This window comes from Sarcophilus harrisii, chromosome 2 (genome assembly GCF_902635505.1).
Source record: "Sarcophilus harrisii chromosome 2, mSarHar1.11, whole genome shotgun sequence".
In the NCBI taxonomy this organism is placed as follows: domain Eukaryota; kingdom Metazoa; phylum Chordata; class Mammalia; order Dasyuromorphia; family Dasyuridae; genus Sarcophilus; species Sarcophilus harrisii.
The window spans coordinates 578,104,582-578,122,828 of NC_045427.1; the positions used below are offsets into that span (position 1 = coordinate 578,104,582).

The following is an 18,247-nucleotide window of genomic DNA, read 5'->3' on the forward strand; positions in this document are numbered from 1 at the left end:
TTTTGTCTGGTTCCAAGCTTCTTGGTGGCCTTCATTGCACTCCACTTGGATTTCCAGGTTATTACTGAGGCAAATCAATGTACCAGGTCCTAGGGATCTTGCTATTGGTGGAGTTTGGGGAAAGTATGGAAAAATTCAGTGCTCTTTAGAATGTGCTGAAACCACTTGTGCTGATTCAGTGTTGTATCCACCAAATCTTTTGTTGCTTAATGTTATTTCCAGATTTTTCAGTTTTGTACCAGCAAAAGTCAGGAAATGTGTGCTTGGCTGCTAACTTGATCTGTGAACTTCAGTGAGATATATCATCATTGTGGGGCCTCAGTTTCTTGAAAGCTCCTACTCAGTCCTACAATAAATGTGGATATGTGTATTCAGTGTGTGTTTGTATGTATGTGTGTATATATTATATCTAGTACATATATAATATATAGTATTCCTATACATGAAAATACACACATGTACATGTGTTTGTATATATATGTATATTACTATATAGTTATTTATTGATACAGACACAGACATAGACATATATGCATACATATCCAAAATACCTATTGAGCTTTAGAAAAAAATAATGTAACTATGTATGTATATGTGTGTGCATGTATGTATGTTGGGCAGGTAAGTGTGGGGGGCACAGAGCGTAGAAAGACCCTTCTTCCTAAGTACAATTCCAGTCTCAGACACTTACTACCTGCGTGACTCTGGGCAAGCCACTAAATCTGATTGCCTTAGTTTATCTGTAAAATGAGCTGGAGAAAGATATGGCAAACCACTCCACGATCTTTGCCAAGAAAACCCCAAATGGGCTCATGAAATATCAGACATGAATGACAAAAACAACTGAACAAAAATTGTTCGTGTCCATATGTATGTATGAGTATGTGTGTAGATAGATAGATAAACAGACATGCAGACAGATAACATGTAGACAAAGATAGGCATACATACAGATAGACAGATAGATACCTAGACAGACAGGCAGACCTGCAGACAAATAAACAGATAGATATACAAATAGATAAGTGGATAGACAGACCTACCAATAGACAGACATGCAGATAGATAGACATATAGAAACAGATAGACAAGCATACAGATAGATACTAAACAGTCAGATAGACAGATAGATACATAGACAGACAAATAAGCAGAGAGACAGACAGATAAATAGACAGTCACACAGATTGAATTGCTATTTCCTAAATCTCTAAATCTATCTAGGTTTTTTTTTTGTAAGAATATGAAAATCCACAGCCCAGAGGAAAGTATTGAGGAACTCAAGATCCCACAGTTTGTTGGTGGTGAAGATGTCCCTAGAATTTGAGTTTCCTGAGTTTCTGAGCCCTGACTTAATCTTACCTTGTCCATCTTCACTTCTTTTTTGAGAGCCAGTTGCTTTAAGTGGGTTTCATTATTCTCAGAGGTAGTGCTCTGCCCTGGGAAGACCTTGACTCTCTGGGCCAGGTCCCCCAGGAATGGTTTTTTTTAGTGACTTTGTTTGGAGTCCAGCACCACCTCATTGAAGTGCTAGTAGGACAAAGCGGTAGACCAGATCTCTTATGACTCTTTCCTTGTTGTCTTCCAGATTCACAGAGTTTTTGGACCCATTCCAGAGAGTCATTCAGCCAGAAGAGATCTGGCTTTATAAAAACCCATTGGTGCAATCTGACAATATACCAACACGTCTCATGTTTGTAAGTATTGGGTGATTTCATGGAGCATTTAATAGCCCTCTAAATTATAAATCAAAATTTATCTGTTTATTTTTGTATTTGTTTTTTTAACCTCTGCTAAAAAGATCTGGGGAAACTAGTTAAGAATAAAAGCTTGTCAACTCTATTTAATTAAAATCATAGAACCCAAGAGTTGGAGGGGATCTGATAGATCATTCAACTTAAAATTATGAGTGAGCTATTAGGAAATGTAATAAATAGTAACTTCAGTACTCTGGGAGCAAAGACAGTATAACAAAGTATACAGCACATTGGCCTGGGACTCAGGAGACTGAGTCTGGTACTACTCTGCATTGACTATGTTTGTAGATAGACACAGACAGACAGACACACACACACACACACACACACAAATATTTATATAGATTTGTAGACTTAGCCAACCTACTCCACCTTTATCACAGCCATATCCCTTTTCTTTTTTCTTGGTTTGGTACTAAGATTTCATCAGTCCAATGAATTATTGTCAAAAAAACTTATTTTATTGCAACTTTTATATGTGATTTATAGTTGCCTGAAATACTGAGAACTTCATGTACTTGCCCCTGGACACAAGTTAGTTTACCCAATGCAATTAAACCATAACTTTGCCTTTATATTTATCCACTTTTGTGTTTGCTTGTCTATTCATTCATTTTTTGGAAGAGGATGACAAAATCTGTGATTTCTTCAGCATAGTGAACTCTTGGTAAAGAAATCCCTTTTACCAATTCAGCTTTCCTTTCTGGATAAAAAGGAATTGTCAGAAAACACCTGAAGTGGCTGTTTTATGCTTGCATGGAGTAAATTCCCAAGTACAAAGATTCTTCCAATTATCACTAATTAAAGTGATTTTATCAAGAAAACCAAAGGTGTTTCGCTGTGTTTTTCTTTTTCAAACTTAAAATTATTTTCTGTAGAGGAATTTAAAGTATTTGGCTCAATCACTTTGGTAGTTAGTGGCATGGGATTTAATGCTGTATAAATAGAAATAGTCTTTGGGTTATATCTATTTTATAATGTATAATCTCAGACAGTTGCTTAAGAAAGTGACAAGCTAACTGACTTACTAGGGCCAGACATCAAGTATTATGTCAGAGCAGGGTCTTTGATTCCAGGGTTTTCAGTTTCAGTGACCAATTATCTATCCACTCTTCTGCCTCCCGACTCTATCAGCATCATTTATTAACATTATTTGATGAATTGCATGTCATTGGGCCCGTAAGATTTACTGTGGATCTATAAAAGTCCAATGAATGAAGTGTGTGAATTTCTAATACCTATAATATAAAAGTGAAAATTATTTTTCAGTACAAGCCTTCCTTCTGGCAAGGCCAGTTCTCTAGCCACTAAACCATGCTGTCTCTCAAGGGCTCAGGTTACTCATCTGTGAAATGAGAGGGCTGGTGTACAGGATTTCCAAGTCTCTTCCCATTCTAGTGTTCAATGAGTTTATATATGCTCAGAGTCAGGGAATGTTGAATCTATTGTTAAATGTCTGTAAGGAAAAACATAGTAGACAGTGAACTGATCTTCTTATCTGTTGACTCTGTAAGAAAAGCATGAAATTGTGGATGAAATCATAGCTAGTATAGATAAAAGCTCAATATCTCCAAAGTACAAAATTTAAATAGTGTATGTATCTTACTAACTAAAGGGGCTAGTACACCAAGATAAGGTCAAAATGGGTTCATGACCTAGGCATAAAGAATGAAATTATTAATAAATTAGAGGAACATAGGATAGTTTACCTCTCAGACCTGTGGAAGGGGAAGGTCTTTATGACCAAAGCAGAACTAGAGATCATTACTGATCACAAAATAGAAAATTTCGATTATACCAAACTGAAAAGTTTTTGTACAAACAAAACTAATGCAGACAAGATTAGAAGGAAGCAATAAACTGGGAAAATATTTTTACAGTCAAAGGTTCTGATAAAGGCCTCATTTCCAAAATATATAGAGAATTAACTCTAATTTATAAAAAATCAAGCCATTCTCCAATTGAAAAATGGTCAAAGGATATGAACAGACAATTCTCAGATGAAGAAATTGAAACTATTTCTAGTCATATGAAAAGATGCTCCAAGTCATTATTAATCAGAGAAATGCAAATTAAGACAACTCTAAGATACCACTACACACCTGTCAGATTGGCTAAGATGACAGGAAAAAATAATGATGATTGTTGGAGGGATGTGGGAAAACCAGGACATTGATTCATTGTTGGTGGAGTTGTGAACGAATCCAACCATTTTAGAGAAGTAGTTTGGAACTATGCTCAAAAGTTATCAAACTGTGCATACCCTTTGATCCAGCAGTGTTACTACTGGGATTATATCCCAAAGAGATTATAAAGAAGGAAAGGGACCTGTATGTGCACGAATGTTTGTGGCAGCCCTTTTGTAGTGGCTAGAAACTGGAAACTGAATGGATGTCCATCAGTTGGAGAATGGCTGAATAAATTGTGGTATATGAAAATTATGGAATATTACTGTTCTGTAAGAAATGACCAACAGGATGATTTCAGAAAGGCCTGGAGAGACTTACACGAACTGATGCTGAGTGAAATAGAGCAGGACCAGGAGATCATTATATACTTCAACAACAATACTAGATGATGACCAGTTCTGATGGACCAGGCCATCCTCAGCAACAAGATCAACAAATCATTTCCAATGGAGCAGTAATGAACTGAACTAGCTATACCCAGAAAAAGAACTCTGGAGATGACTAAAACCATTACATTGAATTCCCAATCCCTATATTTATGCACACCTGCATTTTGATTTCCTTCACAAGCTAATTGTACAATAATTCAGAGTCTGATTCTTTTTGTACAGCAAAATAATGTTTTAGTCATGTATACTTATTGTGTATCTAAGTTATATTTTAATATATTTAACATCTAATGGTCATCCTGCCATTTAGGGAGGGTGGGGGTAAGAGGTGAAAAATTGGAACAAGAGGTTTGGCAATTATTAATGCTGTAAAGTTACCCATGTATATATCCTGTAAATAAAAGGCTATTAAAAAAAAAACCTAACTAAAGGGGCTAGAATTTAAGAATATCTGAAAAGACCCAAACACATTTTTACATCAATAGAAGTGCCCAGTTCTAAAGATGAGTAACTTTACAAATCACTCTTGGTGTCCAGGGCAAAAGCCTTCCCTTTATGATTACACTTGGAAGAGGAGAAGTGATATCTTTAGGATTTTTCCTTTGTCCTTTATACAATATTATTTATCAACCCTGGTTCTATCTCTGCACAGTCGTTACTGTTTCTATTTAATGCTTTAGGACCGGGTGGGAAAATACCATAAGAAGATGTTGGAAAGTTTTGTTTTTTTCCTCTCCTCTTTTCTTTTTTGCTAACCTGATGCATATAGATTGTGTTTAATTTTCAAGGGTTAAATTTTGAAGAGTGAAGGGCTCAGTTCAAAATAACCCACTAATTTACACCTTGAATTCTGCCAACTTTTCTATGGTAGATGAAATTTCTAATTGAAAACAAAAAAAGAAAACTACTTGTTAGACCACAAAGACTATTTCTATTTATACAGCATTAAATCCCGTGCCACTAACTGCTAAAGGGATTGAGCCAAATGCTTTAAATGCCTCTACAGAAAATAGTTTTGGGTTTGAAAAAGAAAAACAGAGCAAAACATTTTTGGTTTTCTTGATTTTATCAGTTATAATTGGTGATTATTGGATTTAATTAGTGATAATTGGAAGAATCTTTGTATTTGGGAATTTACTCCATGCAAGCATAAAACTTTAGCCACTTCACTTGTTTTCTGATAATTCCTTTTTATCCAGAAAGAATAGCTGAATTTCATAAATGTGGGGGGAGTAGAAGATGAACACTCTGCTGTTCAGATTGTATTTTATTTTGTTATGAGTCCTGTGATTGAGCCCATTTCCATTTCAATAACACAGGTTATCTTGAAATCAAAACTTCACATCATGTCTAATCAAATTAGTCTTATTACTTTAATCAGACAAACCTTGTATTTGTCATTCATCTCCATTTCAGGACTCTCAAGCTGTAAAACATAATTTGAGAATTAATTTCCATGCCAGATTGGTGGAAATTCGTTACAGAGTCCTGGATTTATTAACAATGAACTTTTTGAAGTCCAGAGACAAAAGCCATGAATATTCTAGCTTCAGACACAAATAAGATGGGAACGCATTAGCATGTTGGCAGCTAGTAGAGAGGAAGCACTGAAGGAGTTTTTCAATGTTGTATTTTTTTCTAGGGATAGAAGTGTATTCAACTTGGTTGTATCCCCAGTTCTTTGATTCTTTTAATGAAATAAATTCAATCTCCATTTTGTAATACTAGTTGATAAATTTCATTCATTTGGGCTCAGAAAATTTAGTGTGTATCTATAAAAACATAATCAAAACACTGCATAAAATTATATATGTAATATGAAAGTGAAAATTATTTTTCAGCACATAAATTAAATTTGGTCTGCTGGGTACCATTAATCAAGACAATATTAAAGATATTCTTTTTGCCTTTCATAGATCCTTTCTAATAGCCCAGATGTGTAGTTGTCAGATTTAAATTAATCAGATATGTTTTTAACAAATGATTAATTAGCAGTATTTTCTTCAGGAGCTGCAAACGTCTTTATGTTATACTTTAAAATTGGCCATGTCATCAGCTGATTAAGAAAAAGATGGAAGTAAATCAAAGCTAAAAGAAATGCTAAAGATAAGAAATCAAGTACATTTGATCCAACATATCTCACAAACTTTTGAATATAATGTATTTACACAAACTTCTGATTCAGAGAAATGGTACGTGAGCAAAAATAAAGAGTTAACTATTTCTTGGAGAAGTATAATCAATGCAAATGATTTTTGCAATGAAAAAAGTCAAAAGAACCATATGCTGCCTCAGATAACAAATACTCGATTTCCTTGGCAAATGGAAAGAATTAGAGATACCATTAATTTAGAGGACAAGCATATTTACAATGTATTATACGATGTGATATAGGATTGTAATTAATTATAAGTAACATAATTAAGACATAACAAATATGAGAATTATTACTTACTAAATACAGTTATAAATAATTAAGGAGAAAACAAGTCTGCTAAATATGTCTAAGAAGGAAAGCAACAAATAGAGATGAAATGAAACAGATGTACAAGTATTTCCAGAGTCATCTATTTTGTCAGCAGTTGTATTCCATATAAGTGCTAAGGAAATATAAGGAAATTACTTTGGAAAGTGTTTATAGACCTCACACCTTCTGTACCAGAGGTAATACAATTTTCAAGGCCTTCAGACATCAATTTGTAAGACCTTTTGGAGAATAGGATTTCTAAAAAATGGATGAGTATGGATGCAGCTATTCCCAGAGAGTAAAATCCTCACTGCTAATCCAAATCCCAAGTTTCTTATGTCTATATAACCTTCATGAGAGTAGTTTATATGGTGAAGGTGTCCCAGATGAGAATAGATGAAGTCAGCAGGCAAGTTTGCACAGACAATTTTTCTATAACTAATTATATATTCAGAGTAACACATTTACCAGAAAAGTATAGAAATATCAATGTATCTGGCATTTGTTGATTGTAAGGGACCATTTGGTTCCCTACAATAAAATGCAGTTTTATTGGCTCTTCTTAAGCAAAATAATTCTCATAAATATGTTAAAATCATGCATGCTATCAAGACCATAGAGACATTTTATTATATGATCCCCTGAGTATGAGCCTCAGGAAGACACCATAAAGGGAAACATATGCTCACCAAAGGTGATTTCTATTATGGTGGAGAGGGCTGAAGGAAAAATGGATCGTATATTCATATAGTGGTTCTCTCCCTGTTCTTGTTTATGGACTATATTGTATTCATTTCATCAGTTCCCAGAAACCATATCTTAGTGAGATCTATGGTTATCCTAAGAGTTTGGCTTTGCCAACTGTTGTTGGTCCGGTGTCTGTGGAAATCCAAAGGAAGGCACTCAATACATTGCCAGGTTTCTCCATGGAGAGTTTAATTTAGGAAAGAAAGGGATTGCACAGGTGATCAACAATAGTAGAAGGGCTACATGTGCCACAGATCACAAATACATTGAAACAGAAGACCTAAGAAATAAATATATTGATGTCTTATATTCATTTAAATTATTTCTATTGAAACAAATAAATAAAGCATATTTTTGAGTGCAGTTTGAATTGATCCACATTTTTTCCCTTCTTGAGCAAATTAACATTTTGGCCATTTTTAAGTTTGAGTTCCTTTCTTTTTCTTTCCCTTTCCAATCACCTCCCCCTTTCTCTCTTCCTTTTTTTTTTGTTTCTTTTTGATAATTAGTATTATTGGTTTGGTATTTCACAAATGATATAATTGATATTTCTCAAAATTGAGCATAGGTAACTTGAATGATTTTACAATAGTGTAATCCAGCAGCAAAGTTATTTCAAAAAAGGTTTATTAAACACCTACTGTGCTATATTCTAGGGGGGTTATAGTAGATAACAGACATATTCCCTATGCCTATGGGACTTATTGTCTTGAAGAGGGAGGGAAAAGAGATATAGAAAGAATGATAATGCTAAATAATAAATGATAAATAAAGCCGTTAGAAAAGTGCAAAATAAAATGCTATGCTAGATCTGAGGAGAATGGTCTTTGTTCAAAAAGGGTACAATCAAGTAAAACTTCACAGAGGAAACAGAACTTGAAATGTAAAAGATAGGTAGCAACTCAGTACGTGATGGGGAGAAGGAGGACATTTATAACATAGGTAGCAATGGGAGCATGGAGGCAGAAAATAGGATAAATTGTGGGAAACAGAGTCATTCAGATTGACTACTCCCAAGAGTATGTGGAGGAGACTGATGAGGGATTAGCTTGGAAAGCTAAGATTTTTACCATATTGTGGATATCCTGAATGCAAGGTAAAGATTTCTTTGTCAGCGTTAAGAGCCATTAAAGATTTTTGAGCACGGGGCAAAGAAATAATCTTAAGGATCATTTGCTATTTTGCTGCTGCTTTTCACTGTGTAGAAACACCTTTGCCAAAATTTGATGAATCTTTGATTGGGGAGTTTTTTGGCAATTCCCTCTCTCAATTCGATCCCAGCCCTTAGGGCAGTCTGAGACCTGTAGAGGTTAAGTGAGTTGTGTTGGTTTCCATACCTGGAAAGTATCAAATGATGAATTGGAATCCAGGTCTTTTCTGAATCTAAACCCAGTATTCAATCTACCTGGCTTCAGTGCAATGAAAAAAGATGGTTAACTTTCATTTAAAAAGAGGCTGCACTCTTTAAAAAGGCAGCAGAAGATCAAAGGGAATATTTGACTCTAGCTGAGATTCCTTGATTTCCCTCCTTTTGTCAAGAAAGAGAGAGCATACCTTTCTTTTCTCATCCATATTCCCAAAACGTTAGTTGACATTTTCCATGTTATTTCTAAGCTGTCAATAGCTTTTATGGAATATGTGTCTTTTATTATATCAGAAAATCTCCAGTGCCTCCATTAAGGATCAGGATTTATTCTCTTCCATTTCAAGACTGTCTTCTGCTTTAGTTGTTTTATGATGATGCCTTTAGTATTAGCCTATTTGGTAGGATGTCCATCTTTGTAATTTCCTTGATATGAAATCAACAAACACATCTAGATTTCTAGATATCTTCAAGAATACATTTCTTTATTCTTATGGATCTTTTTTTAAACTAAATACTCAAGATATCTTCTATCTACTCTTATATTGCATGTCAGAAGATATATTATTATTGACACAGTCAAAATATATATTATTTAATATAAACACTATTAATAATGATAGCTAAAATTTATGTTATTTTACTATTTGGGGGAGTCTTTACTTATATTAGTTCATTTGATCTTCACAATAATCCAAGAAAGTATTTGATATCATTATCCTTATTTACAGATAAAGAAGCTGAGATTGAGAGATTTTTTTACTTAAGGTCAGATTGTTAATGTCTGAGGCAGTCATCATATTCATAATTCCTGACATTTAAGCTCAGCACTTTATGCAGTAGCATGATAAATATGGAAATATATTTAGAAGAATTGCATATGTTTAACTTCTATTAGAATACTTGCTATCTAGGGGAGGGCAGTGAGAGGGAGAAAATTTTGAAACACAAGGTTTTACAAGGATGAATGCTAAAAATTATCTTTGCATGTATTTCAAAAATTAAAAAAAAACATTAAAAATTAAAAAAACAATCTATCCACATAGATTGGCTATTATCACTTTGATTATAATTTAGAAATAATATTTTACATTTATAGTTTAAGGTACTGCCTAGGAAATCAAATACTGATGGGTTTAACAATCTGAACAAATATTGGCAAAGGAATATTATGATAGACAATTTTTTATGCTCAAAATTCAAACAATGTTACAGCTGGAGGGAACTTGAAAGAAATCATTTTGACTCTTAAAAAATCTAAGATATTTTTATTTTTCTTTGTGACATGATATAATTATTTTCCGGTGGCAGAGAATATTCCTGGGGTGCAATTTACAAGTGCAAAAGTGATTTTTTAATATATTCTTTATAACACACCTTTTAATGGAATACTTAAAATCAATTCTTTGTGGTCCTGTTTGTCCTGTGCCCCAGAGGGAAGTTCCCCTGTTTAGCATTTATACATAATTTGCAGCTGCAGCAAATAATGAGTAAATCTCCACAAAGGGAATTATCCTCCTTTTCTTCCTTTTCTTCCCTTTTCCCTATAATACCACTGAATGTCAAGGTATTAACAAAATAGTCCAGATATTAGAATATAGCAAATCAATATTTCAGTGGAATGAACCACTTTCTACTTATAGAAAATGTCTCAAAATTTGTGTTGCCACTACTTTCACTCGTTTAGTCAATGAACTCCTCCTAGAGTCAGGTTTAGTTGCTTACACAGGTCATTGCACAGATCAAATTTGTTAATTAGTAAGGAAACTGTTTACTCTGCACCTGTGGCCTTCTCATCTAGACTCCGTGGTAACCCAGGGCCCTCATTCATAACCAAGGGCAAAAGTTGCCTCGAGCTTCTATTTTTCTGCTCTTGTTTACCCGATGAGAAAGCACAAATACACCATTACTACATCCCCAGAGGATCTGAGAAGATAGCTTAACAGTTTTTTTTTTCCAGGAAAAGAATAAAGTGACCAGATGAGTATTTTTCTCTTCTACCACCTAAAATAGAATAAAATCATGCAATACAGAGCACAGAATAATTATGTAGAATCAGAATGTAATTAATTTTTTTCTTACTATAATGAGAAGCGACAGGAAATAATGGATAGAAGACTAACTTTGGAGTAAGAATACCTGGGTTCAGTAGCTGCCTCTGATGCACACTAGGTATATATGCACATCAGTGCTCCCAGATAACTCTCTATGACTCAGGTTCTTAGTGTGTGTGTGTGTATTTGTGATGGATTACACAAGCTACGTGTAATAATAATATTACACTATATCCTGCCATATGAGTGAGTTTAGCTTCCCATTTAGTTGCCATCCAGTGCACTAATATAGTAATCCATTAAACAGTACATATTATATATAATATAATATTATATATATATATATATACATATACATGTACATACATATAATATATAATGGAAAGAAAGGAAAAAGATAGTCCCTCACAGCCTGATATATCATGTAAGAACCTATGTAGAAACAAGCTATATAGACGCTAAACTGAGAATTATCTCAGACAGAAGTTATTAGTAACAGGGGAACTGGGAAGGATTTTTAGATAAGATTGGACATTTAAGGAATCCAAGGGAAATAAAGGGAGAGATGAGGCAGCCAGGCAGTGAAAATGCCTGAAATTAGGAGATGGAATTGTCTTGTTAGAGGAAAATCAATGAAATGCAGTGTCGCTGTATCACAGAGGAGGTGGAAGGGAGTAAGGGGTAAGAAAGCAGAAAAATAGGATGATTTCAGGTTATGAAAGGTTTTAAAAGCCAAGCAGAGGATGGGATTAGCTCTAGGGCACAAACATACAATGAAGAAACTAATATTTACTCCTTAGGAGCTGACATTTTTGTGGAAAGAAACAGAAAATATCTCTGTATAGAGCAAATGCTTTCAAGGGAGTTATAGAGTAAGAGTACTAATAACCGAGGGGATCAGGAAAGGCTTTATGTAGAAGATAGTGCTGAGCTAAATCATGAAGGAGGAGAAAGACTAAATGAGACTGAGGAGAAGAAATACAGGAATGCCAAGATTTGGGAATTGGTTGGATGTGTGATGTGGAATCAAGGAAAATCAAGGAAAATGGCAAGATGAAGAACTTGGGAGAAAGTAAGAATGGTGTTGCCTTAAATACGGATAGGATATTTTAGCAGAGGCTGAGTTTCAGAGGTCAAGATGATGAATCTGTTTTGTTTGTATTGAATGTAAGATATCTATGGGGTATCCAGTTTGAAATGTCTAGTAGGCAGCTGATGCTGTCATTCCTTCAGTCAACTAACATATATTCATTTAGGTACTCTGATATAGGACTAAATGTCAAGTCAGAGACCAGGGCTGGTCATCTCAATAAAGATGACATGGCTTTAGAGAAAGAAGGGAATCCAAAACACGGCTTTTAGGGAACTTGCACCATCTAGGAGAAGGTTATGGGTGATCATGGCAAAGATGGCAAATAGCAGAAAAATAGGAAAAGAGAATAGTATGGCATAGGAAGCAGGAGGGTCATTAGTGTTAAATATAGCAAACATTAAGAAGGAGGAAATCCTGGAAAAGACCATTAGAGCTGGCAATCAAAAGATCATTAAGAAACTTTGAAAACTTTCATAAGAACAAAAGACCAATTCTAACTTACTCAGAAAAAGTTAAGCATAATCTTAAATGAAAAAAATAAAAACAAAAGAAGACATTTAACAAGCTGGAAGACTTTTAGGTTTTGTGACAAAACAGCAGAATTTAAGAGAAAATTTGACATATACACGAGAAATATAAATATTAAGGACCAATTATAAGGTTCACAATAAGGTCAAATCATTTACTTCTTATATATGAAACCATTACCAGTTATTATTTTTATTCATGTAGTTTGAAAGAAAGTCATGGGCTGAGCTGAATATGGTGGGGTATTTTTAATACAGTGAAATGAGACTATGTGGGGAGAGTTAAAAAAGGAGCAATTATCACTAACAAATGAGGCAAAAAAGGAAAAAAAAACTGATACAGAATAAGTTTGTTGGGTAGTGGGCATGTTGTGCTGAAACCTTATTCTCATCAGGAATGGGTTACAGAAAGAAATATATATATATATATATATATATATATATATATATATATATATATATATATGTATGAATGTATGTATGTATGTGTGTATATAAAGATTATAAAAGGTTTTCTAAATTCATAAACAAGAGGGCAAAAAGAATAGGATTGGAGAATAAGGGAGGGATTTTTGGAGGGATGGATAGGCTAAAGAATAGGAGGGCAAGGTAGTGGGTAGAAGTTATGTAGAAGAGCGAGGTGGGATAGGAATAGGGTAAGAAAAGTAATAAGAGAAAATAGGAAGGAGGAAAATTTATAGCAAATGATTATAGCCTAGAATGTGAATGTGATGAATTTGCCTATAAAGTGGAAAGTGATAGCAGATTAGAAATTTTTGTGACAATAGTGAGGAAAATAGGAAGGAGGAAAATAAACAAGTAAGTATAGCTTAGAATGTGAATTGAATGAATTCACCCTTAAATGGGAACAGATAATCAACTAAAAATTTAAATTCACTAATATACTGCTTTCTGGAAATATAAAAATAAGAGAAATACAAATGTACATAAAGATCAGGAGTCAAGTTTATTATGTAAAAAAATCAGGAATAGTAATCATGATCTCAGACAAAGTTAAAGCCAAAATAGATAATCAAAAGAAAAAAATAGGGAAACGATGTCAGCCATATTAATCAATATTGTTTTAGACCATTTAAAATAACTAGACAATGTAAGGTTGGTATATTGCTGCGAGGTGGACAATAATGAATTGATAGAGTCAGAAAAATATGGAAAGACTTGGACTTATGAAGGAAGATGTTATCTACTTTGAGAGAAACCTAGAAGAAATAAGCATACTAAGGTTTTACATAAATATATATGAATGTATATATGTATATATATATATATGTGTGTGTGTATCTCTATATATTTATAGATATCTACGTGTGTACATGTAAGTACATATGTATGTATGTGTGTATTTATGCAATATACATGCTATATAAATAGTATACACATATAGTGGTTATTGTTTATCCTTCATTTTCAAAGACTATAATGACATTGAGGAAGTAATGATATACAAGTGAATTATATTTGAGGGTAGAAGGGTTTTGCAAGATCACCAGTCTTATTTTCTCCTCCAGAACCATCAGAGTCCAATAACCAGATATAAATCAGGACAACTGGAAATGGCTATAAATGTAATGGGAGACTTTGGCTTTTGTAAGTTAAGCTTTTCAAAAGGTTTCAGTTTGACTTAAATAACCGCCAATGCTTAAGGCTAGTTAAGAAAAAATAAGGCAAAGAATGCCCTTTGTACCAAGTTTAAAAAAAAACAAACAAACATCCTCAGGTCTGGTCAAAACAATAGCAATTACTATTTATATTTATGTGGAAGCACAGCCAGACTATATCTCCTTATGATCTATTTATCTATCTATATCTGCACTTAATTGTAGTCTTTTGGGGGCAGGGTAGAGGGAAAATAAAGTAAAAAGTATACAGTAGAGAAGAAAACAAAACCTAGAAGAAAGCAAAGAAAAAATGGACAGCTTGAAGCAAAAAGTATAGTATTCATTATATAGGCTTCCTTGAAATGAAAATTTATTGCTTTATATTTTGAATCCTCTCTTTTGTTTTGCTTTCTAAAGGCAAAGACACAATTCCTCTAGGTATGAGTGCCCAGCTTGTCTTTCTACCACATGTGCAATCTTATCTCACAGAATTTCAGAGCTTGAAAACCCTTCAGTGGCTATCCAATCCTACCCCTAAGTGGAAGGTAACTCCAGTGTAACATAATGAACAAGTGGTCCATTAGAAAACTTTCAAGGAGAGAGAACTCATTCACCTCTGGAATTTGCATGTTCCTCTTTGGGTCAGTGCTCATTATTAAGGAGTTTTCCCTAGCATCTCATCGTAACTTCCAGTCATTGCTCCTAATTCTTCCCCTGAGGATCAAATAGAATAAGTATAATCTCTTCTTCACATAAGAGCCCTTTAAATATGAAGACAATTATTATGTGTTATCCTTACTTCTAGTTTTCTCCAGGCTAAGCTTGCCCTCATTTTTCATCATCCTGGTTTTCCTGTTCTGGATACTCTCCAGAATCCTTCTAAATGTCCTTCCTAAACTGAAGCATTAAGAATTGAACATGGTATATTAGTTGAGGTCTGATGAAGGCAGAGTTCAATGGGAATGTTGCTCCTCTGTTCCTGGAAATTATGCCTCTCTTTCACAGCCCAAGCTTTTATTAGCTCTTTTGGCTGACATATCCCATTGTAGACTAAAATTGACCATCGTCCATTTAACCATTATATTGTTTTTCGAAACAACTGATATCTAACCACATACTTCCCATTTATATTTGTGAAATTGTTTTGTGTTAAGTATAAAGTTTTTGTTATTGTTGTTGCTTTACATCTATGTCCCTTGAGTTTTATCTTAGATGATCAACTCAGATTTTTGAAAGAATTGAAGTCAAACTCACTGGATTATAGTTTGTAGACTTTTTTCTCTTCATTTCTTGGAAATTAGGACACCTCTGTTCTTCTTTAGTCTTGTGGCACTTCTCCCATTTTCATGATCTTTCAAATCTTATTGAAGAAGTTGTCAGTATCTAAGGAAATAATTCATCTAAGCTAGGTAAGGTGAATTCATAATTTGCAATTAGATGTTCTCTCATCGTCTTACTGATCTTGGATATCTACTCCCCAGAAGTCATATTTATCATGTCATTTCCAATGCAAAGGTCATTTTCCTTGAGCGATAAAGCAGAAAGAAAATAAAAACTGAGTATCTCTGCCTTCCAGTTATTAATATATTGTCTTATGCTCACTCCTCCCTTCCATTCAAGTAAATGTCCTATTCTTCCTTCAATCTTCCTTTTCGCAATTATAGGTTTTTAAAAATCCTTTTTTCAACTTTAAATGTCCTTGCCAGCCTCAGTTTTTTCTGACTTTTAAAAATTCTGACAAGGTTTTTACAAGATCTTTTCTCCCAATAATTCTTCTCATTTTTCACCTCAGCAACCAATTCCTCAAATCAGAAACAAAATTGTCTACATATTTTCCCCATTTTAAAGGATGAAATTATTACTAGGTCAAGTTGAGGGATTGCTAATTACTCTGTTTTTGGCAAAATAATAGCTGATGTCTAGATAACTGAAGTTTCCTATCATTACTCTATTAAACATCTCTGCCATGATTGTAATTTATTTCTCAAACCTCTCATCTATTTCCTATTTGTGCTTAGATGATCTGTATAGATTTCCAATGACAAAATCACTATTTCTTCTTTACCCAAATATTCCCCGTCTCTGGTTCCTGCTTTTCTTCACATGCATAGACTTTCTTAGTATGCCATGCTCTCTCCTCCCCTACATTTACTCATTTTACTACATTTACTACATTTATTCATTTTTATGTGAGAGTTCTTATAACTGTGTCAGATGTCGAAATTGATCTATTATTAGTATAGATTTATATTAATATTGGGGCATTAAATGATGGAAGAGAAAGGGAGAGATCGGCATTGGTAGGTTGCCTCTGATAACCATTCCTCAAACATGAACAATCTACAAAGGAAAGATCGTTTGTGCTAGTCTTTTCCTGGGACTAATTTATTAATTAGATTTGCTTTATGATATCTCAGATTCTACCTTTCCTCCCTAAATTATCTTGTCTTTCTGCCGTCTATGTGTTGTTTATTTATATGGGCTTGCTCCCCTAGCAAAATTTAATTTAATTCTGGGAGGGCAATGTTTGATTTCCTGTATTTGGATCCAGGCACTTTAGCCAGGACACATTAGGTACTTGATCAGTGCTTATTCATTAACTGATCTTTTTGTGTCTTAGTTAAAATTTAGTTTATAATTAGTGCTACTACAGGACCTTATAGCAGCCCCCTTCAGTTTGGGGACTATACTGAGTTTTGATAGGGAAATGGAATATGACTATTGACCTAAAAGAATTATACAATTTAAGAGGATCATTTACAAATTACTTTATAGATCTGGGCAATGATAAGCATTTTCACAGGGCAATGACTGCAATTTGTGGATGGATAATGAGTCGCAGTCCTCCTTTGGCAAATGCAACTTATGTTGGCCATCATTCTCCTGTTTTAATGCTGTTCCAAAGTTTCCTAGACTAGTGGGTTTTTTTTTTTTTTTTTTTTTTTTGGCCTCAGGACTCTTAAAAATTATTGAGAATCCTTGGGAACTTTTGTTTAGGAGTGTGATATCTATCAATATCTACTAATTTAAATGGGTAAAATTTAAATATGCTTATTCATTTAAATATCAGTAAGAAACATGCTACATTTTAATATAAATAGCCTGCCTTATCAAAATTGTTATGTTTTCCTAGATAAGAAATTCAATAAGAAAAAAAAGGAAATTTTAAATATTTTTTGGGAAAATGTTTTAATATCTGGCTTTATAAAAGATCCTCTTACCTGTTCTAGCATTCAATCGTGATATATTTTTTGATTGAAGTGTACTGAAAACATTTTTGATTCTATACAAATTATTTTCTGGTAGTATTTATAGATTGTAGTACATTAATTTCAAGAAAGTTATTCCATTTTGTTATGACTTTAAATGACATTTCTCTCCCTAGTTATTTTTCATGGTTTTGTTAGCAAAAAAATTAGAAAAAAAATGCTGTGGATTTTTTTTTTTTTTTTTTTGCATTCTAGTACTTTATAAAAAGCTATTAATTACCCCATTGAATTTTTTATTATTCTTTCGGGTTTTCCAAGAAGAACATCATCTTTTCTGCAAATATAGTGTTGATTGCATTTTCCTTATGCTTAGTACATTAATTTGTTTTGTTGATTTACTGTTATAACTAGCATTTTAGCATATTTTTGAATAGAGATAATGGTCATATTTATCTTTATTTTATCCTTGGACAGATTGAGAATATTTCCAACATTTCTCCATTATAAGTAATGCTGGTTCTTGGTTTTAAATAGATACTTTTGTAATTATGTTTAAAAATTCCCTTTTATTTCTGTGTTTTCAGTTTTTTTAAATCATAAATGGATAATATATTTTATGAAAGGTCCTTTCTACATCTATGAATTTAATCATGTTATTTTTCTTTTTATTACAATTAATTATGTTAGCTTATAAAATCCTGAAGTAATTTTGTAATTTTCATTCTAAGGAAGAATCCAATATGATCATAATGAGAGGCAAAACAAAATTTATTTTTTGGCCTTTTTGATTTACTTTCCTGTTAGATTTCTCTAAATTTAATTTGAAGTTTTAC

General features: G+C 33.4%; 1 protein-coding gene across 1 annotated transcript in view; it reads left to right on the forward strand.

Moving 5' to 3' along the window:
• Positions 1-18,247, forward strand: part of PLPP4 (phospholipid phosphatase 4) — a 175,928-nt gene that overhangs the window by 52,883 nt on the left and 104,798 nt on the right. Inside the window, exon 2 of the mRNA XM_031955960.1 lies at positions 1,589-1,697. Coding sequence (XP_031811820.1) covers positions 1,589-1,697 — 109 coding nt within the window. The remainder of the gene's footprint in view (positions 1-1,588; positions 1,698-18,247) is intronic.